The sequence below is a fragment of the Cydia fagiglandana genome, chromosome 13 (genome assembly GCF_963556715.1).
Source record: "Cydia fagiglandana chromosome 13, ilCydFagi1.1, whole genome shotgun sequence".
Lineage (NCBI taxonomy): Eukaryota > Metazoa > Arthropoda > Insecta > Lepidoptera > Tortricidae > Cydia > Cydia fagiglandana.
Window position 1 is genome coordinate 13,889,077 of NC_085944.1, and position 26,611 is coordinate 13,915,687.

A 26,611-nucleotide genomic window follows, 5' to 3' on the forward strand; every position below is an offset into this window, starting at 1 on the left:
TGGTTAACATAAATGTTTACTAATATGAAGAAAAAAAAACTAAATTAAAACTACTGGCTATGTATCAAAATCACCTTTTTTCTTTTATCACTGAAAATAGTTTTTCTTCTTTCTTGTAACTCTGAAAGTAGACAAATTAACGATTAATATAATTTGGAAGTAATTTTAGCCATCTAATATTTTTATATGTGCTGCCAAATGCCAAAGTCTAGAAAAAGAGGTCCAAAAAAGAGTATGAAATCTAATAACTGTGTGTTCTCTTACATCTTAGGGTGGTATTCCACCTGTCCAATTTCAGCGGGATCACATCAGCTGTAATGTATGAAACAGCAAATATTTTTTCGCGATTTCGGTACAGTAAAAAGTGTAAAAATATGGGTGCACACATCATATTCAAAAATATGTCCCATAGCTCTTATTAATGTCAGCGAATTAAGAACTATGGGACATATTTTTGAGTAAGTTGTATGAACCCATATTTTTACACTTGACCTAATTGTAAGCAAGTACTATAATTGAGTCATTCTATGTAATCAATGTATGGGAAAATGAAACAAATTAATATAGTTTTCAAACCTGTGTGACGTGATACATCTAGGTGTACTGTTTAAAATTCACCACTCTCCCCCCCCCCCCTCCACCTGACGCTCGACCCCCCCCCACCTTGAAATGTGTCCCCGTTGGTAGTTTTTTGGCATTCTCACGAAAACTATAATAGATATCAAAAAAGTGTCAAGGACAGAATTAATCCTCATTAAATTTAGAACAAAAATGGTCTTATGTGTTTTATTATAAGTTGGACGGTATTCAAGCTATAAGTACTTGTATAACCTTAAAATAACAAAATAACCATACTAGTATGACGAAATGCAGAATATCTTCAAAACGGCTAGACCGATTTTAATAAAATATACCAAAAAAGTCACCGCAGTGAAGCCAGCTATCAAACAAAAGAAACTACATCAAAATCGGTTCATCCGTTTCGGCGTTACGAAGTCACAGGTAAACACAGAAATACAATTTTTTTTTAACTGCACCCAATAATTTTGTAAACCGATTAATTTTGATCAATTATTTTAATGAGATCATGTCCCTTGAAGTTTTAGCTTTACGAAAAGTTAAAAAACATGGAAAACGGCCCAGTATTTTTCAAATTATCGGCATTTTCCCGATTTGTGAGTGGTTTCGTGTTATCACGCGCACGAGTTGCCCTTGACCCCTATAAAACGGGGGGTAAGGGAGGGGTTGTTATCAGTCACTTATCAGAAGTTGACCGGTACACATATCCGCATATTTTCCCGTAAAGAAGACCTGTGAAAAATGGAAACCACTGAAGCTGAAGTCCGCCAAGTCGTCCAGCTCAGCTCCTGCAAGAGGGGCGTAGCCAACGTTCAGTAGCCGCCACGCTGAATTTAAGTCAATCTACAGTTTGCAGAGTTTACCAGAGGTTCCAACGGACTGGATCCTTTACTTCAAGACCAAGAAGCGGCCGCAAAAAGTGTACATCAGAGAGGGACGACCGCTTCATTGTCACAACATCTCTCCGAGATCGACACCTGACAAGCGTTGCCATCCAGCAGCGTCTGCGTGAGATACGAGGAGTGGCTGCAGTGGCTGAGTGGACAATAAGAAGAAGACTTGAGAAAGCGAACTTGACACCCAGGAGGCCTGCAACGGGGCCCAGATTGCTGGCGCGACACCGTACAGCCCGAAGAGAGTTTGCAGAAAATCATATGGACTGGACCATTGAGCAATGGACCGCAGTTCTCTTCTCGGACGTGTGCAGAATATGCTTGAATGGATGTGACCGAAGAGGAAGAGTCTACAGAAGGCCAGAAGAACGGTTCGCCCAATGTTGCTTCTCCAAAAGTCGCGCCACGGCCCCCGCCAGGCACGAAAACTAGCTCTGTTCGCGCGTCGTAGGAAGTTCGTCCCAGAACATCACGGATCCACCGCCATAGGCGACCCTTTCGGAGTAGCAACATTGGGCGAACCGTTCTTCTGGCCTTCTGTAGACTCTTCCTCTTCGGTCACATCCATTCAAGCATATTCTGCACACGTCCGAGAAGAGAACTGGGGTCCATTGCTCAATGGTCCAGTCCATATGATTTTCTGCAAACTCTCTTCGGGCTGTACGGTGTCGCGCCAGCAATCTGGGCCCCGTTGCAGGCCTCCTGGGTGTCAAGTTCGCTTTCTTAAGTCTTCTTCTTATTGTCCACTCACTGGCAGCCACTCCTCGTATCTCACGCAGACGCTGCTGGATGGCAACGCTTGTCAGGTGTCGATCTCGGAGAGATGTTGTGACAATGAAGCGGTCGTCCCTCTCTGATGTACACTTTTTGCGGCCGCTTCTTGGTCTTGAAGTAAAGGATCCAGTCCGTTGGAACCTCTGGTAAACTCTGCAAACTGAAGATTGACTTAAATTCAGCGTGGCGGCTACTGAACGTTGGCTACGCCCCTCTTGCAGGAGCTGAGCTGGACGACTTGGCGGACTTCAGCTTCAGTGGTTTCCATTTTTCACAGGTCTTCTTTACGGGAAAATATGCGGATATGTGTACCGGTCAACTTCTGATAAGTGACTGATAACAACCCCTCCCTTACCCCCCGTTCTATAGGGGTCAAGGGCAACTCGTGCGCGTGATAACACGAAACCACTCACAAATCGGGAAAATGCCGATAATTTGAAAAATACTGGGCCGTTTTCCATGTTTTTTAACTTTTCGTAAAGCTAAAACTTCAAGGGACATGATCTCATTAAAATAATTGATCAAAATTATTCGGTTTACAAAATTATTGGGTGCAGTTGAAAAAAAATTGTATTTCTGTGTTTACCTGTGACTTCGTAACGCCGAAACGGATGAACCGATTTTGATGTAGTTTCTTTTGTTTGATAGCTGGCTTCACTGCGGTGACTTTTTTGGTATATTTTATTAAAATCGGTCTAGCCGTTTTGAAGATATTCTGCATTTCGTCATACTAGTATGGTTATTTTGTTATTTTAAGGTTATACAAGTACTTATAGCTTGAATACCGTCCAACTTATAATAAAACACATAAGACCATTTTTGTTCTAAATTTAATGAGGATTAATTCTGTCCTTGACACTTTTTTGATATCTATTATAGTTTTCGTGAGAATGCCAAAAAACTACCAACGGGGACACATTTCAAGGTGGGGGGGGGGTCGAGCGTCAGGTGGAGGGGGGGGGAGAGTGGTGCATTTTAAACAGTACACCTAGACGTATCACGTCACATAGGTTTGAAAACTATATTAATTTGTTTGTCTCAAAACATATAATGACTGTATTACTAGAATAAAGGAGTGACGTCTCACCCAGTGTCGACGGGCGAGAAGAAGAACCCCCTCGGGCGGGGCGCGGCCAGGGGCGAGCCCGCGTCGTGCGGGAAGGCCCACTGCGCCCAGTAGTCCGCCGGCAGCCGCAGCAGCAGCTGCATCACCTGATATTACCAGAATTTATTAGAAAAAGGCAAGAAAAGTGTTATGTCAGTTATACTTTTGCTGTTCTTCGCGCTTGGCGTACGCGTCGGTCGTCTACGGGATCATTCGAGTACGCAATTACACCAATTATGGTGCACACATACTGGTAACATCGTGTGACAGGGCCAACACTTGGCACACAAATTTATACAGGACACACATAGTTCGACTTACATTGACCATCTGCGCTGTGGCACTATACATGTCGGCGGCCTGCGTCATGCCGTAGCCGACCACGGTGGGCCCGAAGATCTTGGCCAGGTTGTCTATGCCCATCTCGCACTCCGGACTCTCTGCCACCCTGGACAATAAATACTTTGTAAACAAAAACAATACATTAAACTAGTAGAATCATAAAGGTAAACAAACCAAAAGTATACAGCTAAGATACGCGAGCAGCCGCGAATGCGGCGATACCTTCATACGTGCGGTTTTCGCCCGGCCGGCTGGGCAGCGACACCTACTCGTAGCTCATGAGTCCCTGGTACTTGCTCTTTGCTAAATTCAATTTTTGGACAGTTTTTCTCAATTTTTGTCACAGTAGCCTATGGAGACTAATAAGGTAATAACGCTAAGCGGTCTTCGTAGTCTATGGATGTTGCTATATTAAGGGTGACACATGCGCGCTTCTGACTTATGAAGCAAAGCAATTGTTTGTACTATACATATAACCTAAAATAATTAGTTTGAGCTATCGTTTTGTTTCGTCCTCTTGACCACGGCGGCAAAAATTAAATGGCGGTTAAAAGGATAATAATAAGGAAAGCAACCAGCTCTTGTATAGGATGTTAGAGTCTAGCATCATGTTGTACTGACTTGTGCAGGTGTAGTACTAGGAAGGCGAGCGTGTCTCTGTTGGGCGGCGGCAGCTGGCTCACGGCCTGCACCACGGCCGCCGCCGCGTCCGTCGGCTCGCCTGTAACAATATCAACAATGTTTATCGTTCTAATATTCAGTTATTAAAATAATGGGGCACTCTATTAACTCTATAGTCTGTCAAACAACTTTGTCAGTAGAAAAAGGCGCGAATTTTTTTTTATGGGACGATAACCCTTCGCGCCTAATACATTATTTAAATATGCCGTTCTTTATTACTGTGTTTTTCAACCGTTTTCATGACGCAACCCTGTCATGAAAATATTTTCGCGAACCCTTTTTTTCTTGGCATGAAAATTATATCCGCGACGTTCTATTATGTACTTTTCCCTGCTTATTAAAGCCTTCGAATCCAGATAGCAAAAGACATCGGTCGAAAAACACTCGTCTAGCCTAATGACCACCATAAGTGCCTACAGAGTGTACACAAACGGGCTAGCACAGAAGTGGCGCTCTTTAGTAGTGCCATTTTCAACCAAAAGGTTTATTGTTGTCAATAAAGCGCTATTTCCATATAACTTTAATTTGAAATCAACCATATCGACAACCGACAATGTGGTACCTTTTGGTTGAGAACGTCATAATGAACACAGAAAAAAGCGGGTAGTCTAGCTCGCGATACTGTAGCTCCACTCTCGAAAACTTGGTAATAAAATGCCTTATATGGATTATTTACCTAGCCGAGCCGCTTCCATAAAGTCAGCCCACAGAGCGTTGGAGACAAGAGGCTCCCGTAGCGAGCGGAGGAAGTCCTTAATGCAGCCGCATAGAACGTGAATGTCCTCGTTGGATAGTTGCGGCGAGCCGCAGCCGCGGAGGAAACGCTCCTGAAAATGAAGATCACAAACTTAGAGTATCTTACACATAATAGTCTAGAACTACATAATATAGTAGTCTAATACATAACATAACATAGTATATTCTAGTTTAGACTTTGAAAAGCTGCTGATTTTCGGTGTGCTTATATTCCACGGCATTGTTTAAATGTTGAATAAAATAAATGATGATGATGATGATTTAAAAAAAAACTTAGATTCCCAACATTTTAGAATTAGTATTACAGTTTTGTAAACACCTTTATCGGCTTTTTGGAGGCGTATCGCCGGCGTATGACCGCGATGTATCAAATTGAAATAGTAATATGAATACTCTTTTAAGTTTTTTACAGATAGGGAATCGATAACTTTTAAGTGTAGGTAATATATTTATAAAATGATACGCGATTACGCGATACGATATTAAATAAGCAGTTATCTAGGTCATACACCCCGAGTTATAGTTTCATTGTGGAGTCAGTAAACTGACCATTCTATACCCATGGTCAGTAAAGTGTGTGCATCTGATTAGTAATTACATTAGTACATACCTTTAGCCGCTTGACATCCTTCTCGACGGCGCTGATTCTGTAGAGGCCCCTTTCTGATAGCCCTCGCTTCTCCACCTCGTTGATGCAGTGCACCAACAACGCGGGCACCATGGGTGGGGTGCTCGGTGCAAAGTCCGAGATACAGCCCTCCTGGAAAATGCACAGCGATTAAAGTCCGTCGAGATTTGGCGAATGGGTTGTTCGTATTAACGATCCGCTCGCATACTGTATGCCACAAGGGCTCATTTAGACGGCGCGTGCGATTTTAGTTACATTGCAGACCATTAAGGTTACATCAATTCAGCCGATCGATAAAATAACGTAATGTAACTCGCATGCGAGTTCCTTCACCGCCTAAATGTGCCCTAATAGTGACCAAATCCCTTAGTAAATGGTCCGCGTATGGCGGCGGCACTGGCGGTGCATTCGCTAAATCTAAATGGACCGTTACATATTAAGTTTTTTAGTTATTTATTTATTCGTATAGCATTATGAGTCGTTCTACAGTTTTATTTTTATTTTACAGATTAATGTCTATTTTAACGATCACATCTAATAACAACAAATGTCTAATTATGCTCAAAATCTTATTATAAATAGTAAATTTTTCGACACTAAAAAAAATTACTAATTCAAAAAAATATGATGATTACGCATCTTTTTAATGAGGGGAATAATTATTAAGTACACAATTATCAATAATGGGTGGACGACGGATGTCAAAATCATGTTGTCTTATTTAAACCAATTTTAATTACGTATATGGTTTGACATGATTTTGACGTATATTGCATCCATCGTCCGCCCATTCATTATTAAAATAAATGTAGTACCAAGGCATTGTTCCGTCTAGAAGCGGCACCGGGCGGCACGCAGGGCAGCGGCAGCAGCGCGCGGCACTCGGGGTGCGCCTGCGCGCGGCACGTCTCGCACTTGATGCCAACTTTCGCGAACTTTATGCTGGAACGAATAAGGTTCACTTTACTATCAGCAGAGTAGCTTTGCAGAGTCCTTGCTCTACAGTTCGCAACTGTTTTTAAGGGGAGAATGCGCAGTGGCGGTAATGCAAGGTCTAGACGTGTAAATGGCGATACCGAGATGCGATAGGCACTATTCAGAGTGAATAATGCTACTATCCCCATCGCCACGGAATAAAAAATAGTACCTAAGTTTGACAGCCGTTCAGGGTCGAATCATACTGTTCCTTTCTAATATATGGCACTATCCCTTTCGGCTATTTAGGGTTGTCAAAATTCAAGCCATTATCTTATCTGTAGTCGTGCACGCAAAGGGACGTCAAGTTGTGTCAACCCTAATAATTGCTCGGAGCAATGCTGAGCCGAGCGGACCCGAGTTTCGCACCCCTGCTATCGCTTCCGGTTGGAAACGTCGGGCGAGCTACGAGCGGTCAGACTGAACTGTGTGTGACTGAAGGTGTGTGTAACGTACGTAGCGCACACTATAGAAGGATCTGTAGTGTACGCTACGTACGTTACACACACCTTCACATTTACCTCTATATATTCCGTAGATTAAGGATCATATATCAGAATTAATCTATACTTTCAATCAACAAGTTGTATCATTGGGGCCACACCTCACATGGCGACCCTATCAGGATCGCCATGTGAGGTTGGGGCGATAGGTTATGAGTATGGCTTTATTCTTACAGATCGGTGCCATACCATACCATTAATTACAGATCGCTGAAGATAGGAAGTGGTGGCGCGAGCTTGTGAAGGGCCTCTGTACCTCCGGAGTGCCTTCAACAACAAAGATAATAACAACAACACTCACGTCTTGCCGCAGGGCCCGCAGGTCTCGCGCTTGTAGAAGTTCTTAGCCACGAAGTTGTGCTGGCGCGGTCGCGCGCGCGGCGAGCCGCCGTACGCCGCCGACACCGCCGAGGGCGTGCGCTGCACACACCGCATGGGCGTGTCCGATGCTGTGTCTGTGTCTGATCGAACGCGCATGGAAAACAAGACAGGAATAGTACATTATGTATACGGGCTGCAAACAAGAGTTTACGAACGAGTGTGAATTGAAGCCCGAACCCGAAGGCGAGGGCTTCACTAACACGAGTGTTCATCACACTTGTGAGGAAAAGAAGGATAACAAATAAAACGTTTGCCTAATTTACACGTTTTACGAGAAGTTTAAGCTGAGTATTTAGATATTTCCGGTCGAAAACAAAGCAAAAGTATTTAATTAATACGGTAGCATTTTTATCAGTAAAAAAGTAACAAAATAAAATATAAATTTTGTAAATGGAAATGGCTGGTCACAATGTAGTATCTTCGCTTACGTCTTACGTACAGAAATTATCAGCCCCTGATATTGATAGCACACAAAAATAATACAATGTAAAGAGTTCAAACCATACCAGTGGTTCTAGGAGGCGCGGAAGGCGTCGCATGCTCCTCCTTCAGTCGTTTAGCGGACAAACGAGCAGAGGTCTTGCTGGCCGATGGCGGAGGCGCTTCGTCGCTGCTTTCGGATATAGGTTGCTGGAATAATGTAATGGTAGTCAGCATCAAATATATAATGCTGCACTGGCTGTTCAATAATTAGGGCCACTTGCACCATCCCACTAACCCTGGGTTAAACGGTTAAACCGATAACTCAGTGTCTAATTGTACTGGTAACCATGATAACTCCAGGTTTAACTAGTTAACCCCGGGTTAGTGGGATGACATGAGTGGCGCTTACGAGTCTTAGAGCATTTAATAACTGGGCTGGCCATTAAGAGCTTACCCCTCTGCCCAGTGGCGGATTTCCCATAAGGCACAGTAGGCCCGGGCCTAGGGCGGCAAGATATTAGGGGCGGCAAATTGTGACAAAAAATTCGCTGATGATAACAAAAAAAAATAACTCAAAATTAGGCCAAGCAACGAATTCTCAAAAAAAGGTACATATAGAGGGAAATGCTTGAAACACAATTTTTGACTTCGTACCTAACTTTATTTGGACTACCTCTATAGTTCGTTTTTTTTAGCATTAGAAAGAACTTGCAAGAAGGTAAGCGATTTTGACATGTCTTTTAATTGAAAAACGCTTTTTAAAAATCAAAAACGATTACTTATGAAAGCAGAAGAATATAAATGATCGTATTAGATTCATAATTGTTACATATTTGCCGTAACTTATTTTTAAAATGTGTTCGTCAATTAAAAGACACATCAAGATTGTTTACCTTATTTCTAATGCTAAAAAAAACGAAGTATAGGAGGTGAACATATCAAAAGTCCCCGGCCGTATATAGCCTTTGCTACAAGCTACAAGTTATTTCATATCTTGAGGGCCCTCCACACTTGTGCGCGAATCGCGGAGCGAAGCCGCGAACGCGACTGTGGCGTCGATTTCGCAGATTGTTAACGCGTTCGCGCCTTGTTCCCCGTTTTTAGGGTTCCGTACCTCAAAAGGAAAAAACGGAACCATTATAGGATCACTCGTGGCTGGCTGTCCGTCTGTCGCAGCCTATTTTTTCCGAAACTACTGGACCAATCAAGTTGAAATTTGGCACACATATGTATGTTTGTTACCCAAAGATGGGCGTGTAACGTAAATAAATGAATTTTAAATATGGAGGCCATTTTAAATGAAAATTTTTTGTAAATGAGAAAATTTAAAATTAAAGTTTTTCAAACTATATCGTGTTACATATCAAATCAAAGAGCTCATTGTAAGAATCTCAAATATATATTTTTTATAATTTTAGGATAAATAGTTTAGCAGTTATTCAAGAAAATAGGCAAAAAATGACCATTCCCCTCCCCCCCTTATCTCCGAAACTCTGGGTCTAAATACCTACTAATTTGCCCTTTAAACTGCTCATGAATTCGCTGGAGACCAAAAGAAGGAAAAAAAAATTATATGATTATAGGTATAGCAAAACAAAGGATTTTCTTGTTTCTTTTTTAGATTTTTTGAATGTTTTTGTAGGTACATTAAAAGTCAATGCTATTGGTCTGTCACTTAAAATGAATAGGTAAGTATTTGCTTATTTTTTTCGCAAAACCTATGTTCCCATGATCATATCACAAGGACGTGTAGTTTCTGAGATATAATAAGCGAAAAACCGAAAAATGTGACCTTCAAACCAAACTCTCCTACTCCGCTCAAGGGGACTTTTGATATGTTCACCTCCTAAAGAGTCCAAATAAAGTTACTAAGTTAAAAATGTGTCCCAAGCATTTCCCTCTATAGTACCTTTTTGTTGCCTGACCTAAATGTAGTCAATATGATGGGTGCTGATGCTGAGAAAGGGGCGGCTACAAGGCCTGGGGCCTAGGGCGGCAAAGACTGCAAATCCGCCACTGCCTCTGCCGAATAACTTACACAATTGTGCAAACTTTTGTATGGACTGACATCGCTATTTGTACGTTACGTACAAATCATGTAGAAATAGCAATACATTTGTGATTAAAACGCCAGGATTCACAATCAGCACACTTTATTTAATTACGTTTATTATTATTTTACAGATACATAGATACCATTACCTAATAGTGACACTTATTCTAGTACTTATAACACAGATTATCTGCTTGAGAGATACTACCCAGAACTTTACTTGGCTAATGCTCGACAACGACTGACGCTCGTCCATCCGGACAACTGGTTTTTACCTCGTCTCCCCACTGTTTATTGAGTGGGAGGCCGGTAGTTAGTATTACAGTGTTATTATCCTACCCTACTTAAAAAGTAATCTAAACAAATTACTCCAAAACTTAATATTATTTATTGAAATCATCACATTCGGCCATCAGACATCGTGCTGCCACTGGCGCACGTACGTAAAATACAAAGCAATATAATAATAGCAAGCTAAGCTATCCAAGGATTAACAATTTGTTAGATCATTAATTTAAGTAGTATAATTAATATACTTAAAACATACCTGGTTCAATAATGTAGCTATGAAATCATTATCATCACTAGATCTATCCGGTACATCTCTAATCATCACATTCGCAAAATGAATATAATACTCGACATCGCATTTTGCTAACTAAATACTTAAAGATCACATAATAAAGAACTTTTACATTTACTCACTATCGTTGTTACGGTGGACATTATCTGTTTTTAAGGGTTCTAATTTGCAATTGTCAATATCGTGTCCAACCCTAAAACATTTCTTGCATTTAATAATTGGCTTGGGACATTTGTAGAACGGATGTCCTTTCTCTCTACAATTATAACATATTCCTGTAATCTCATTCGAAGTGGACTGTGCTCCTTTAGTGTTACTCGAGTTATTACTTCTATTAACGTTACGATCACTATCTTTATTATTGACAAAAGATGGGGTAGTGCGTTGAGAGCAGAGGTAATTGAGCAGATCTTCCGGTTCTGTACAGTTTTGAGCCTGAGCTCCACTCCTAACTGTTCGGTCACCAATACCATGCACGATACAATCAATGGCTTTCTTTCCCTTAATTTCACACCTATTAAGTAAGCCTAGTTTTGCATAAAAGTACTCGCGATAGCTTTCATCAGTCCGGGACGTGCGTGCCAACATTTCTTCAAGAAGGCGGCCGTAATTCTCTTCGCTTGGAAACGCCCTCTTGAGTTTATGTTGCCACTCCTCCCAGGTGTACACAACGGAGGGAAGAGTCTCATACCATGTCTTTGCAAGTCCACTGAGCTTTTGCAATGAAAAATGAATAGTTTGTTTCTCCTCCCATCCGTATATGGTTCTACACTCGTTGACCTTATTGATCCAGATTTCGATAGTCTGGGCTTTGTTCGTGGGGTTAAATTCAGGTACCACATTGTTCATATTGTTACTGCTTAAGGTAAAGCTCTTACTTGGTTCACTTTTCCAGGTAGCGAGTAGCTTGATGACGTCTCTTGTAGTCATCCGACTCGATTTTCGATGAGGACTACTATCACTTGAGGATGAAATCTACGACCTCCTGCGTCGCTTCTTTCGTTTGCGTTTCGGTAGCCGTGGCGTATACGATGTACCGGCACGCTCATCGTCATCTGAAGCCATGGTCCTACTGCAATCATTAAGGTGGATGTCTAGGGATGGGATGCCGATTATCAGCCAAAAGATGGCGTCACTGTGCACGAATTGTGGATTTTCACTATTTCTCCCAAAATACAAAGTTTCATAAGATGTGTTGATATGTGCGAAAACTATAAAAAATACTACATCTAAATCGAGACATGTTCAACTCAACATTGTCTCATTTCGTTATTACCGGAATCCAACTGCAAAATATTGCAATTTCTTGCATTCACGCACACTTACGTACTTAAAGTCACCTTAAAGTCAGTGTCAAATGTCAGCACATTCGTAATGTTACAGTAAAGTAACCTAGAGGGCGCAGCAGATGAAATGTTTATTGTTGAAAAAAGATTGGAAATTAAATAATAAATTCTTGTTTGAGCAACGATTAAGAATTACAACGCATTCAGAAGCAACTAATGTTTTCGACCATCAAATGTCATGTGCTCGTGGCACCCGTAGCCTCTATTTAGAAAAAAATCAGATTGTAGCTAAGATACATGGTTCAAACCCCGACAATGCCAGTTTTTTTTTATTTTATAATTTTAGCATTCTCTTTTGAATTATTTTAAGCGTATGTTATTCTTCGAAACTAAACTTACGTGAGTAAAATATTTTCAGTATTTTAATTATTTTTTAATAATATTATGGGAAGATTTATAAAAGTATTTTTATTTTCCGATTTCAAAGGATATAAATAATGATTAAAATAATTAAAAAAAAGTCATGCATGAGGCTAATTAGGATCGCAGAATAGGTATATAAGAAGTCAACTATCGACGAAGTATAGCTGGTCAAGCAGATCTTGTCAGTAGAAAAAGGCGGCAAATTTGAAAAATGTAGGCGCGAAGGGATATCGTTCATAGAACATTTGAATTTCGCGCCTTTTTAGGGTTCCGTACCCAAAGGGTAAAACGGGACCCTATTACTAAGACTTCGCTGTCCGTCCGTCCGTCCGTCCGTCCGTCTGTCACCAGGCTGTATCTCACGAACCGTGACAGTTGAAATTTTCACAGATGATGTATTTCTGTTGCCGCTATAACAACAAATACTAAAAACAGAATAAAATAAAGATTTAAATGGGGCTCCCATACAACAAACGTGATTTTTGACCAAAGTTAAGCAACGTCGGGAGTGGTCAGTACTTGGATGGGTGACCGTTTTTTTTTTGCTTTTTTTTTTGTTTTTTTTGCATTATGGTACGGAACCCTTCGTGCGCGAGTCCGACTCGCACTTGCCCGGTTTTTTTACTGACAAGATTTGCTTGACCAGGTATAAAATAAGTTTCCAAAATTTTATTGAAATGATATACCTACATGAAATAATCAAATACAACACATTTACTTAAAATAACTTTTAAAATAAGGCATATAAAATTTCCAAAAAGATGAAACAAAATAAATAAATAAATACAAAAAGAAATGAGTCTTTGTTCGTGGTTTGAACCCTGTCATGCTGTTCAACTTGTTAGACTTATACTCAGTAGCTAAAAGCCACTAGACCATTTGACCATAGTAGACCCGGGCGAAAAATGCCTTCTTATTTAAGTAACCCATTACTGTCAAAAATATCAAGTTTGAATTGATTTGAAATATAATTTTTCATTGTCGAGTTATTGACATCCAAACGTTGCGAGCATGTTGTACTTTAAACCACTTGGCAACGTCGCACGGGGAATTCTTCTGAAAATGTATGTCCTTTTATATTTTGATATTTATGGATATATGAGGATTCTTCTACTTATGTTGCAAATTGATTAAATTATCGAGAGAAAAATGCTAATGCAAAGAAAACAAGAAATATCCGTTTCATTTCTCATGCTATTGATTCGGTTATATTGTGTTCTAATGTATGGGGAAGACAAACTAATTATAGCCAGCCTTTTATGAATGTAGTATGATACCATAGGGTATGGTGCTTTACGCACACTAGCGTCCCTTCCCCTCCCCCTGACGCAACCCCCCCTTTTTGCATGAAATATGTCCCGGTACACAGTTTTTTACATTTTTTGAGGAAAGAATATATTTTAGGAAAAAAGTGTCAATGAAAGAAATAATCCTTAATAAATTCTTAATAAAAAAGGTCATATTCATTTTTTTTATATCATGCACCTAATTCATGTATTAGCTTGTCAAAATTCGAAATAACATAGTTTTTACTTAGGGTTCGAAACTCATTTATTATACACGGTGTAACATGAGGAAACCGAATAATTTTAACAGCGTATTCCTGATCACATTTAGAGACAAAAATGTCCTATAAACTTTTTTGAAATTCGCCTAGTTTCAGAGTTAATACCAATAAAAAAAAAACAAGTTTCTATTGTTACATCCAATCCGCATTGGGCTAGCGTGGGGACTATAGCCCAAGCCCTCTCGCGCATGAGAGGAGGCCTGTGCTCAGCAGTGGGACGTATATAGGCTGAAATGATGATGATTGTTACATAGTTCAAAACGCCTTTTTGATGGCGATGTTGTTACTATGGGATTTAGTCTAAATATCCTTATTGATATGTCAAAAAGTGACAATTAAGTAACACGTTGCAAAAACTATGTTTACCGAAAAAAAAGTAAAAATCCATGTTAACTGACAAGTTTACCAATAACATTTACTTTTTATGTACATACATATATACTCAAAAAATTAAAAAATTGCGGCCAAGTGCGAGTCGGACTCGCGTTCCAAGGATTCCGTATATTACACAATTTTTAACAATGTATTTTTTATTTTATTTATTTATTTATTTAGATTTTTAATTCAGGGAACAAGGCCCATATTACAAATACCTTACAGACTAACATACATATGTATTTTATAAACTTAAAACTAAACATTATTTATGCGAAACGTGAGTGAAATCTTTAAAAAATCCGTAGGAGTCGGATCAAAAACTGTAATTAAGTCCGACTCACGCTTGACTGTACATTTCTAATAGGTTTTCCTGTCATCATAGACCTATTTTATGTATTTTTTCAAAATTTTAAACCTAGTAGTTTCGGAGATAAAGGGGGAGGGGGGAATAGTCATTTTTTGCCTATTTTCTTGAATAACTTCTAAAGTGTTTATTCGAAAATTATAAAAAATATATATTTGAGATCCTTACAATAAGCTCTTTCATTTGATATGTAACATGATATAGTTTGAAAATTTTTATTTTTTAATTTTTTCATTTACCCCCCAAAAGTGGCCCCCATGTTTAAAATTCATTTGTTTACAAACTTACATATGTGTACCAGATTACAACTTGATTGGTCCAGTAGTTCCGGAGAAAATCGGCTGTGACAGACGGACAGACAGACAGACGCACGAGTGATCCTATAAGGGTTCCGTTTTTTCCTTTTGAAGTACGGAACCCTAAAAACAATAAAAAAAATTGTTTTCGGCGAAATTGACCTAAACTCATACAAACATTTTTTCCTTCTTTTAATTTGACCTCAGAAATAAAATCTTTCGCATTTCTTGAGGACACCTTGTATAATAAGTGTTATAAAATGAATATATAACCTTTTTTACTAAGAATTTAATAAGGAACTATTTCTTTCATTGACACTTTTATCCTAAAATGTATACATGAGGTCAAAAAAAGGAAAAGATGTAATATGTGTTTAGGTCAATTTCGCCAAAAAAAAAATTTTTTTGGTTTTTTTTTTAATTTTATGAATGAATTTGTATATAAAAATTGTCACTTAAAATGGTTTTTTTTTTCGTAAAACTTAGTTTTTGTAAAGTGTTACTTGTCACTTTTTGACATATCAATAAGGATATTTAGACTAAATCCCATAGTAGCAACATCGCCATCAAAAAGGCGTTTTGAACTATGTAACAATCATCATCATTTCAGCCTATATACGTCCCACTGCTGAGCACAGGCCTCCTCTCATGCGCGAGAGGGCTTGGGCTATAGTCCCCACGCTAGCCCAATGCGGATTGGATGTAACAATAGAAACTTGTTTTTTTTTTATTGGTATTAACTCTGAAACTAGGCGAATTTCAAAAAAGTTTATAGGACATTTTTGTCTCTAAATGTGATCAGGAATACGCTGCTAAAATTATTCAGTTTCCTCATGTTACACCGTGTATAATAAATGAGTTTCGAACCCTAAGTAAAAACTATGTTATTTCGAATTTTGACAAGCTAATACATGAATTAGGTGCATGATATAAAAAAAATGAATATGACCTTTTTTATTAAGAATTTATTAAGGATTATTTCTTTCATTGACACTTTTTTTCCTAAAATGTATACTTTCCTCAAAAAATGTAAAAAACTGTGAACCGGGACATATTTCATGCAAAAAGGGTGGGTTGCGTCAGGGGGAGGGGAAGGGACGCTAGTGTGCGTAAAGCACCATACCCTAAGGTATCATACTACATTCATAAAAGGCTGGCTATAATTAGTTTTTCAAAAAGCACAATTTGACCGAATATATGAAAGAGGGTCATTGTTGTTGTAAAAGGTGTGCAGGAAATGATACGTTTCTGCACTAGAGCAGTTTAGGTTCCAATTACAAGTACGATTTTATTATTCTTTTTACAATAAGCAATTGAAATTTGGGTATAAATGGATTTGTTATACAATTTCCATTCTGATATTTGACTCCCCATTCCATAAATTACTTTTGGCCAAATTGTTAATTGAAAATACCTACTCTCAAAAATACCTACTCTCAAAAATACCTACTATAAAAATGTATTTAAAAAAACACATGCATTTTACTTTCCTCGTATGCGAAATGAAAAGTAGAGTGTTTTAACTCGGGTGAAAGGCAGCATTTTTGAAAAAAAACCAGGCAAGTGCGAGTCGGACTCGCGCACGAAGGGTTCCGTACTATAATGCAAAAAAAAAACAAAAAAAAAAGCAAAAAAAAAACGGTCACCCATCCAAGTACTGACCACTCCCGACGTTGCTTAACTTTGGTCAAAAATCACGTTTGTTGTATGGGAGCCCCATTTAAATCTTTATTTTATTCTGTTTTTAGTATTTGTTGTTATAGCGGCAACAGAAATACATCATCTGTGAAAATTTCAACTGTCTAGCTATCACGGTTCGTGAGATACAGCCTGGTGACAGACAGACGGACGGACAGCGAAGTCTTAGTAATAGGGTCCCGTTTTACCCTTTGGGTACGGAACCCTAAAAGTATCATCTACTAATGTTATTGTTATGCACAAGCAGAAGATATTATAGAATCTTGTTTATTTACAAGAAGATGACATTTTTCTCCACATACCTATAGTAACAGCACCAGTCATGGGACATTTAAGAAGAAATTTGGAGTATTTATGATATTTCCCTTATACATGTAACTGGTCTACCGCTTAGCGTGTTAAAAGATGAAAGTCCTATCCGTCTTTCATGTTTTAGGCGTGTTGTATCAAAGATATTGCAATGAGTTTCCACATACTTAACAAATTAAAACTATGTTTTTTTCTTCTCCAGTCATGGACACCAAAGCTCCAGTAATGGGCCCCCAGTAATGGACGTGGATCCAGTAATGGGCCCCCTATAATGGACATTGCTCTATCAGTATAAAATATTGAAATGGGGTATAAGTTATGGCAAAAAAATCAATTTTTGGTATAAGCTTTTATCGATGAATGTATTTTTCTTTCCACAGCCAATTATTATTGTATTAGATCCATCGAGACAATTCTAATATACCTAACACAATTAGTTAGGGTTTATTTCGATAAAATTCCCATGGCCACCTCCTGTCTCCATCATAAGATCAGGTCGATGTTATCATATATAATATTGCATTATCATCAGATTTGCATACTTAATTACGTACTTACAAAAAAATTCAATTGTATCGGAAATCGAAAAGTGGCTCAAATTCAGTTACCAAAATTTGACCCACACAAACTAACAGGGCAAGTTAAATAAAAGTTTGGAAAAACGATATTAATTTATGCGAAGTCCGAGAATACCTCCTGGTTGACGTATTTCGTAACTACATTTTACTTCTGTATTGTTTAAACATGAAATTATGCCATGGCAAGCATTATAATGTCAATTGTCCCATTATAGGAGGCATGCAGTTTTACAGCTCCTATAATGGGATTGGGCCAAATACCACTATTTTTTTTACATCTGTGGAGTCACAACATAGTGTGTTGTATACATTATCTCATGGTAAATGCAATTAACAAAACACATTCTAGTTTTCATCGAGTATTAATTAATTAAAATTTAATAAATTAACTCACCTCTCTTAGCGAAGTTGTTAAGAATTCGTAGTGGTATTTTTTTTCAGTGACACGACAACTTTTGGGTTGACGCCAATTTCTTAAAAAATAACCAAATTTAATGAAACTTTAAATTGAAACAGCTCTAAGACTCATATTTATGATAATATACAGACAGTGTTTATAAACTATTTTTAGATACTTATTTTAGAGGATTTGTGGTTTTTTGTCCCATAACTGGTTCCACGTCCATTATAGGGTCCACTACTATATATATTTTTGAGAAAAATATAGCTAGGTATTTTAGTTTAAAAATCATTGTTACAATAAATATAGGCTTTTCCAGAGAACATTTACCGAAACGAAAGCAGAATTCACAAGGGTTTTCGGTGGACGACCGTAACGCGAATGATTGTTTGGACTGACCTTTCTATAAATATATTAATGTATTTTATTGTGTAATAATCATAATAATTATTAAGTTATATTAAATCTGGGAATGAAATTATATCAGAAAGGAGATTCTTAAATGAGTAGGTATACTCGTAACATGCTTTGTGCATTAAATATACCTCCCTCTATTGAGTGAAAATAAAACAAAATACACAGGTAATCTGTGTTGCGGTTTTAAAGTGCCATCTGTTACACCTTTGACAAATTAAAAATGATTGCTTGTCAAATGAAGTCGCCATGTTAGAATTACACCGATACTATAAGCATCACTCACACAAACAAGCAATGAGGCAAAATTTTACCAATATTCAAAGGCTTTTTTCTTAATAATTTTAATCAAAATCTAGTATTTTTTTACGTTCTGCGAAGACAGAAATATATATACTACCCAAACATTACATATACAAGTGAAGAAACCCTATATAATAGGAGCTAGGGTGCCAAGAAAGTTGTATGAAAATCGAGCAAGGAGAACCACCTTAATCTCTACTGACTGTATCAGTTTATTTAAAAAAAAAAGGACTTGTAATAAAGGAATAATTATGGGGAAATCTGTTAATGTAATTTATTCTATTATTCCAACTACTTTGTTATTAGGTAGGTACTATGATTATTGTTTTCTCATAAAACATATTAAAAAATAAGCCAAAAATATATGTATTATAAAATTAAGTTCACGACTTAATCAAACGAGTAATTACTAGTGTCAACTATATTAAAAGCCACGGGACATGCACAGCTATTACGTAATATGTATATTGCTAGCAAAACTTTTCTTTCATTCATTTGTGTATGATCAATTATACTCTCTTTATTTATCTTTCGTCTTAAGTTAGGTTTGTTATAATATGAATATAAAAGTCAATTATACTTATCTTTAAGATTGTGCAATGTTGTGTCCAATATGCTCAGCGCCCTGAGCTGACACAGATTACAGCACTCTGGGCTGAGATTACAGCACTCTGGGCTGAGATTACAGCACTCTGGGCTGAGATTACAGCACTCTGGGCTGAGATTACAGCACTCTGGGCTGAGATTACAGCACTCTGGGCTGAGATTACAGCACTCTGGGCTGAGATTACAGCACTCTGGGCTGAGATTACAGCACTCTGGGCTGAGATTACAGCACTCTGGGCTGAGATTACAGCACTCTGGGCTGAGATTACAGCACTCTGGGCTGAGATTACAGCACTCTGGGCTGAGATTACAGCACTCTGGTCTGAGTATAGATGGCATACTAGCCATCACAGCACTCTGGGCCGGATATCATTGGCAATACTGGTATACAACGGTGATATCAGGCATACTTAGACTGTACCACACATGTAGTATCACATACATACTATATACACACATGACACACACGGTTGATATCAGGCATACTTAGCCTGTACCACACATGTAGTATCACATACATACTATATACACACATGACACACACGGTTGATATCAGGTATACTTAGCCTGTACCACACATGTAGTACCACATACATACTATATACACACATGACGCATACGATTGACATCAGGCATACTTAGCCTGTACCACACATGTAGTATCACATACATACTATATACACACATGACACACACGGTTGATATCAGGCATACTTAGCCTGTACCACACATGTAGTATCACATACATACTATATACACGCATGACACACACGGTTGATATCAGGCATACTTAGCCTGTACCACACATGTAGTATCACATACATACTATATACACACATGACACACACGGTTGATATCAGGTATACTTAGCCTGTACCACACATGTAGTACCACATACATACTATATACACACATGACACACACGGTTGATATCAGGCATACTTAGCCTGTACCACACATGTAGTATAAAATCATACACGTAAACAAAACATGGCCCACGCGGCGGGTATCAGACATACTACACCTGTGTGTGGTACAGGTGTAGTATGTCTGATACCCGCCGCGTGGGCCATGTTTTGTTTACGTGGTAGCATAAAATCATACAGGTAAACGAAACATGGTACACGCGGTTGGTATCAGGTATACTACACCTGTACCACACACGTGGTAGCATAAAATCATACAGGTTAACAAAACATGGCACACGCGGCTGGTATCAGGCGTACTGGGCCTGTGCCACACACATACCATTAAATCATACGGGTAAACAAAACATGGCACACGCGGCTGGTATCAGGCATACTGCGCCTGTACCACACGCGTGGTACCATAAAATCATACAGGTAAATAAAACATGGCACACGCGGCTGGTATCAGGCATACTGCGCCTGTACCACACGCGTGGTACCATAAAATCATACAGGTAAATAAAACATGGCACACGCGGCTGGTATCAGGCACGCTGGGCCTGTACCACACGCGTGGTAGCATAAAATCATACAGGTAAATAAAACATGGTACACGCGGCTGGTATCAGGCACGCTGGGCCTGTACCGCACACGTGGTACCATAAAATCATACGAGTACACAAACACAAGGGACACACGGCTAGTATCAGCCTTACTGACTTCTATCAAAAATACGTGATACCATAAACTACGAGAATATATGAACATGTACAGCGTACAGTAGAAAGGTGCATGATCCATGTGGCCGATATCAGGTATACTTAGCCTGTACAGCACACATGTCCGCATATGGTTAAAATACAACAACAACAAAAAAAAAATATCCTCAAACAAAATCCAAAAGTTATTATCAAAATCATTTACAGTGGCCGCATTTTATCTCTATTTAAGCGTGAGTTATTAGTATACTTACCATAAATTTAATTCTTTCAACAATACTAATTTCTTAGTGACGATTTTTACTTACGGTTCTTTATCCCTTCTTCTGAATTGTGATTAAAACGCCAGGATTCACAATCAGCACACTTTATTTAATTACGTTTATTATTATTTTACAGATACATAGATACCATTACCTAATAGTGACACTTATTCTAGTACTTATAACACAGATTATCTGCTTGAGAGATACTACCCAGAACTTTACTTGGCTAATGCTCGACAACGACTGACGCTCGTCCATCCGGACAACTGGTTTTTACCTCGTCTCCCCACTGTTTATTGAGTGGGAGGCCGGTAGTTAGTATTACAGTGTTATTATCCTACCCTACTTAAAAAGTAATCTAAACAAATTACTCCAAAACTTAATATTATTTATTGAAATCATCACACATTTGACGTCCCCTCCGCAATAACCAGCAGACTATTTCGTAAAGAAAATGACAGCGATGACATTTCCAGTTACTAAATCGTCGGGTGACAAGCAAAAGTCACTAACTAACACCATTGAAATTATTGGACAATAAACCGTCTTACAAGTGTAATAAAGTGCAATGTTACTTTAATTTTTTGATAGTACTTAGCAGTGGCGGCGCGTCAAAAATATCCATAGGCAAGCCGGGGCTAATTTGGCTCACATATTTCCTTTACAGCTCTGCTCAAACGTCCAAAATAGGCCAGCCGGTGGGAATCGGCTTTTATGGATGCGCCGCCACTGGTACTTAGTGACTTTTGCTTGTCACCCGACGAAATGCTCTAAGCTTAGAGTAGATATGACGTATGGTCAACTTACGAAGTTTTTGGGCGGCTTCATGTCATGGTTGGTGGCGGCGCGCTCTAACGTGAGAGTCGTGGTTGCGGTGGCCAGCACCTTGCCGCCCTGCAGCTCCACCGTCTGAGAAAGATGTCTTCGTTATTCATATGACATATAGACCCAAAGTGGCGTGCAGGCTGGTTCTTTTAAAAAAAAATTAAGCGGTACGAAACCTAATTTTGTACTGGAAGTGGAAACCCTTATCTTATAAAGCTGACATCCTTCGATTGATTTCAACACTCTTTCTAAAACGGCGATTTAACAACTCTGGGGCTGCTCCTGGCTGTCGGCCTATGATAGAGATGTCGGCGGCCGATCGTAACTGATCTTACGATTACGACGTAGCGGGGCTCCGTCGACTCAGGGAACGAGTCAAAGATTTTCACATTTCACGATATGCCTAGGAATTTCACGATTTGCCTGATCGTACGATCAGCCGCCGACAGAGATACGACTTCAGAACAAACAATGAAGTAAAAGTTCAACGTAGTTACGGCGCGGTGCGCGACTTTCAGCTCAAGCTCACTTTGACTTTGCCAATGTTAATGAAATAGGAGGGGCTCATTGCTGGCGCGTCTTGCAATTTGTCTAGCACTCAACGTGATAACAACATTCCCGAGGGTGTTTAGCAAAATCTACTGACCTTAGTAGCAGAACTGGTAGAAGACCGTCGTTTCTTGCCGGCGGGCGCATCTCGGGCCGCCCAGCCTCCCCGCTGCACCCACGAGCGGCGGGTCGACGCTATGGAGAGATCCAGGTCTTCTTCAGAGCGAGAGTAGGACATTTCTGAGAGGAGAGTGCCTGGGGGGGAAAAATCTGCTGTATTGTATATTCTTTTTAAGATTTATTTTAAAATAACTATCTGATGTGTAGCAAAAGTACACATTCGTAGCGTTATGTACTGGATAACCAGAACTATCAGACCTACCATTCTATCTATTGGGTCTAATTAATGCCAAACCATGTGTCATTTTAGTCATTTAATTTAGTCAATAAAAAAAATGTTTCACTTCACATTGTGGACGCATTGACCTGAGTATCTTAGCATCAATGCAATTATAATTATGGACTTCCGCGTCTCGAATAGTTCATTAATTAACAGGTCAAAGCTTATCATCAAATTCCTGTAGATAAACATAGCATAATTCGTATACCTACGTATCGCGTGCGCCGTATTGGGATATCACGTTTGTGACTATTGGACTTCGTTAACCTTGACATGATCACAGGTTAACGGAAATGAAACGCATTAAATAATAGGTAAAGCCAGATCCACACAGGGCGAGCATACGCGCGAGGCAAATTCCTCGCGCCCAAAACGGCCAGTTTAGACGTCGCCTCTAATTTATTTTCTCAATTTAAGTTACATAGCAATAGCAAACCACCCGCTGAGGCTCATGAGATTGAAGGTTGGGGCTACAATCTTTTCAGTCGTAATGACTCCTTATTCAATATACTGGCCTTAGGATATCATCATCATCTCCTCCTAGCCGTTTTCGGCTACAGCGACTGCTATGCTACAGCTGAGAGCGTCGCTGGTGCGCTCTCGGGTGACTGACGTAGCCAATCCTTACAGCAAATGTGCGGCCACATTCGCTGCATGTCAGCACCCCTCCGACGTAATTATACGTGATGGCCACAGGTGGTCTAGCCTTTAGCTCGTCACGTCGAGCTCTGTGTGCCTTAGGATATGCTTCAATTTTATATCAATTATTGAAACTTACCAGTAGAGTTTAGCTCTGGAACACCAGTGAGCCTGGCATTATGCTCCTGATGAGCAGTGCCGTTGAGGAAAGCAAGCTTTTGCAGTGTCTCATCATTCAGCTTCGCTCGGTTATCATTGAAGAGCAGGTCCCGAGCCATGTCGAGAAGCTTGCTCTACAAGATGACAAAAAACATAAATAAAGACATGCATCAATATAATCACTAATATCAGACTCACAATTCAGCATGGAAATGCTATGACAACCTACCCTCACACATTAGCTCATTTTAAAAGCAACTTGCTAAACAAAAATAAGTAATTGCAGACAGATCTATAATATAACACGCAAAACAAGTTGAATGGGTAGAATTTAAACATGGAATTATGCATATAATCATGACAATTGGCATGATGACTATGTTTCGTGGGACAAACAGCTTTATAAAACAAACCTAATTACTTGATTATGGGCCACTTGCGCCATCCAGGGTTAGCCACTATCTCGGAATTAATCAGTTAAACCTGGACTTACTAGTACAATTTAACCCTGTGTTAACGGTTAGCTCAGAGTTAGTGGCTAAACAGTGCAAGTGGCCCTAAGCAAAGACATATGTAACTTATATAAGATATAATATAATAAAGTCTAGGCAATAACATGCCTCAGAAATCAAGAAAACGTCATTCTCGGATAGATGCCACACACACCTTTAGCCTATGCTCGGCTAGATGGTGTGACAAAACCGTTTCATACTTAACAATTTTAACACATGGATATCAGTGAATGAACATGGATCAAAATGATATAAACATAATAAAATCATTTATCCATATATATACATTATTTGATAATTGTATACATTTTCGTTTTGAGTTTTAGTTGTGTGTCGATAGATGGCAGTAAATTTACTGTGACTACAAAATTTACTATGACAGGATACTATCTAGCATCTATACTATCTATTCTTTTTGCCCTAAGTAAAATGTTATGAAATAAAAGAACCTCACCAGTTCACTGTACTTCTTCATAACAATGTTCCTCTCCCTCTTTTCCCCATCCAGAAGTTTCCGAACATGTGCAAACTTGGCCTCCCACTTGGACAGAGTCTGGTGGGCCTCCATCAATTCTGTCTGCAGCCGAGCAGCCTCCGCCTCCGCCGAGGCCCATTGGCTGCGCACCCATTCCATCTGCTTCACAAATGCTAGGAAACCTGGGGGAAAATACAATTATCAGTATTTCCTTTCCATTATTGCTTATGTTAGGATTAATAACTGCTAAGTAGCAGTGTTTTTACTGTAAATTGTTCCACAGCTGAGTTCACACACATCGGCTAATGTTTTAAAATTATATTTAAACAATCTTATTGTTAGCATCTTAGAGTGAATAATATATTTTTCGAATATTGGCTTTAAAGATGTTTGTGAACTTAACTGTATATTGATGAAATGTAAGATGTATTGACCCTCTAGGCCTAGATCAGTTTTTTTATCAATATAGGGAGCGGGTAGACTAATAAATTCCTTGTTGATTCGGCATAAATTGACATGATTTTGATACAAGCAGGTAGTTGAGGTACATAGGAATTAGATTCCAAAGTCTGACATAACAACAAGTAACGATATCACTTTCAGCAAGCATTTTATGACATGTTATATTTTATTTACATTGTTCCGAATATTCGTCGTTGAGAACGTTGTTCAGTCGATTTAAATCATCAAATTGAGCGACCATCGAGAGTGCCAGCCTTTGCTCAACATCCGAATTTCCTGAACTCATTTTGCTTTAAAATAACAATACACTGAACATTAAGCAACACAAATTACGAAATCTTAAAGAAATATCACATTTCAGGGGAAAGCAAATCTTATTTCAATTTGAAAAACAACACTCCCAGTTTCTCAAACAACCGTACGAAACGAAACCTTGAAAAATAACGGCTTTGGTCAGTCATCCATGGAGGTGGGGATTCCATGAATGCGTTCAAAATGTGACATAAAACACACTACTTTATTTTGAGTATTTCAAATAATAAAACCAAAATTCAACGTTAAGAATTATAATGTAACAAAATAATGATCAATAATTAAAATTGGCGATTAATGTTTTCTATTTTAACCACAAATATTAATATTTCTAACTCTATATAAATTGCTCTAAAAATAAAAGCGCACGAATCAAATGTTCAGAACGTACTATGTTGCCATCTAAAAAGATTTACTATAATTTTAGGGTACCCCAAAGCCAATATTCACTTGACATTACAATATCCGAAGTAATAATTTTATTGTACCTAAGTCTTATTTTTTGTTTATAATTGTAGGAAAATTCGTAAACAGTGCGAATATTTTCATTTTGCACTTATGCGAGGAGCTGTCAAACATTCATTCGCTTATGAATGCGGAGCATGAGTGGGTTCGCGAATACGCATTGAGGCGTATTGACAGTTATTGCATAAATGTACATATATAGTAACAGCACCAGTCATGGGACATTTAAGAGGAAATTTGGAGTATTTATGATATTTCCCTTATACATGTAAATGGTCTACCGCTTAGCGTGTTAAAAGATGAAAGTCCTATCCGTCTATCATGTTTTAGGCGTGTTGTATCAAAGATACTGCAAGGAGTTTCCACATACTTAACAAATTAAAACTATGCTTTTTTTCTCCAGTCATGGACACCAAAGCTCCAGTAATGGGCCCCCGGTAATGGACGTGGATCCAGTGATGGGCCCCCTATAATGGACATTGCTCTATCAGTATAAAATATTGAAATGGGGAATAAGTAATGGCAAAAAAATTAATTTTTGGTATAAGCTTTTATCGCTGAATGTATTTTTCTTTCCTCAGCCAATTATTTATTGTATTAGATCCATCGAGACAATTCTAAT

The 26,611-nt window shown here is 38.8% G+C and overlaps 1 protein-coding gene across 1 annotated transcript; it reads right to left on the bottom strand.

Moving 5' to 3' along the window:
- LOC134670331 (rac GTPase-activating protein 1-like) lies at positions 1–25,644 on the bottom strand. Its single transcript, XM_063528131.1, has 14 exons — positions 25,387–25,644; positions 24,730–24,932; positions 23,744–23,897; positions 22,663–22,820; positions 21,999–22,100; positions 8,124–8,247; positions 7,538–7,697; positions 6,574–6,700; positions 5,741–5,890; positions 5,051–5,201; positions 4,315–4,414; positions 3,673–3,799; positions 3,334–3,458; positions 1–121 (listed from the first exon to the last, which is right to left on the bottom strand). Exons 1-14 carry the CDS (start codon positions 25,496–25,498, stop codon positions 88–90), a joined length of 1,827 nt encoding a protein of 608 aa, XP_063384201.1. The 5' UTR covers positions 25,499–25,644; the 3' UTR covers positions 1–87.
- Between the last annotated feature and the right edge of the window lie 967 nt (positions 25,645–26,611).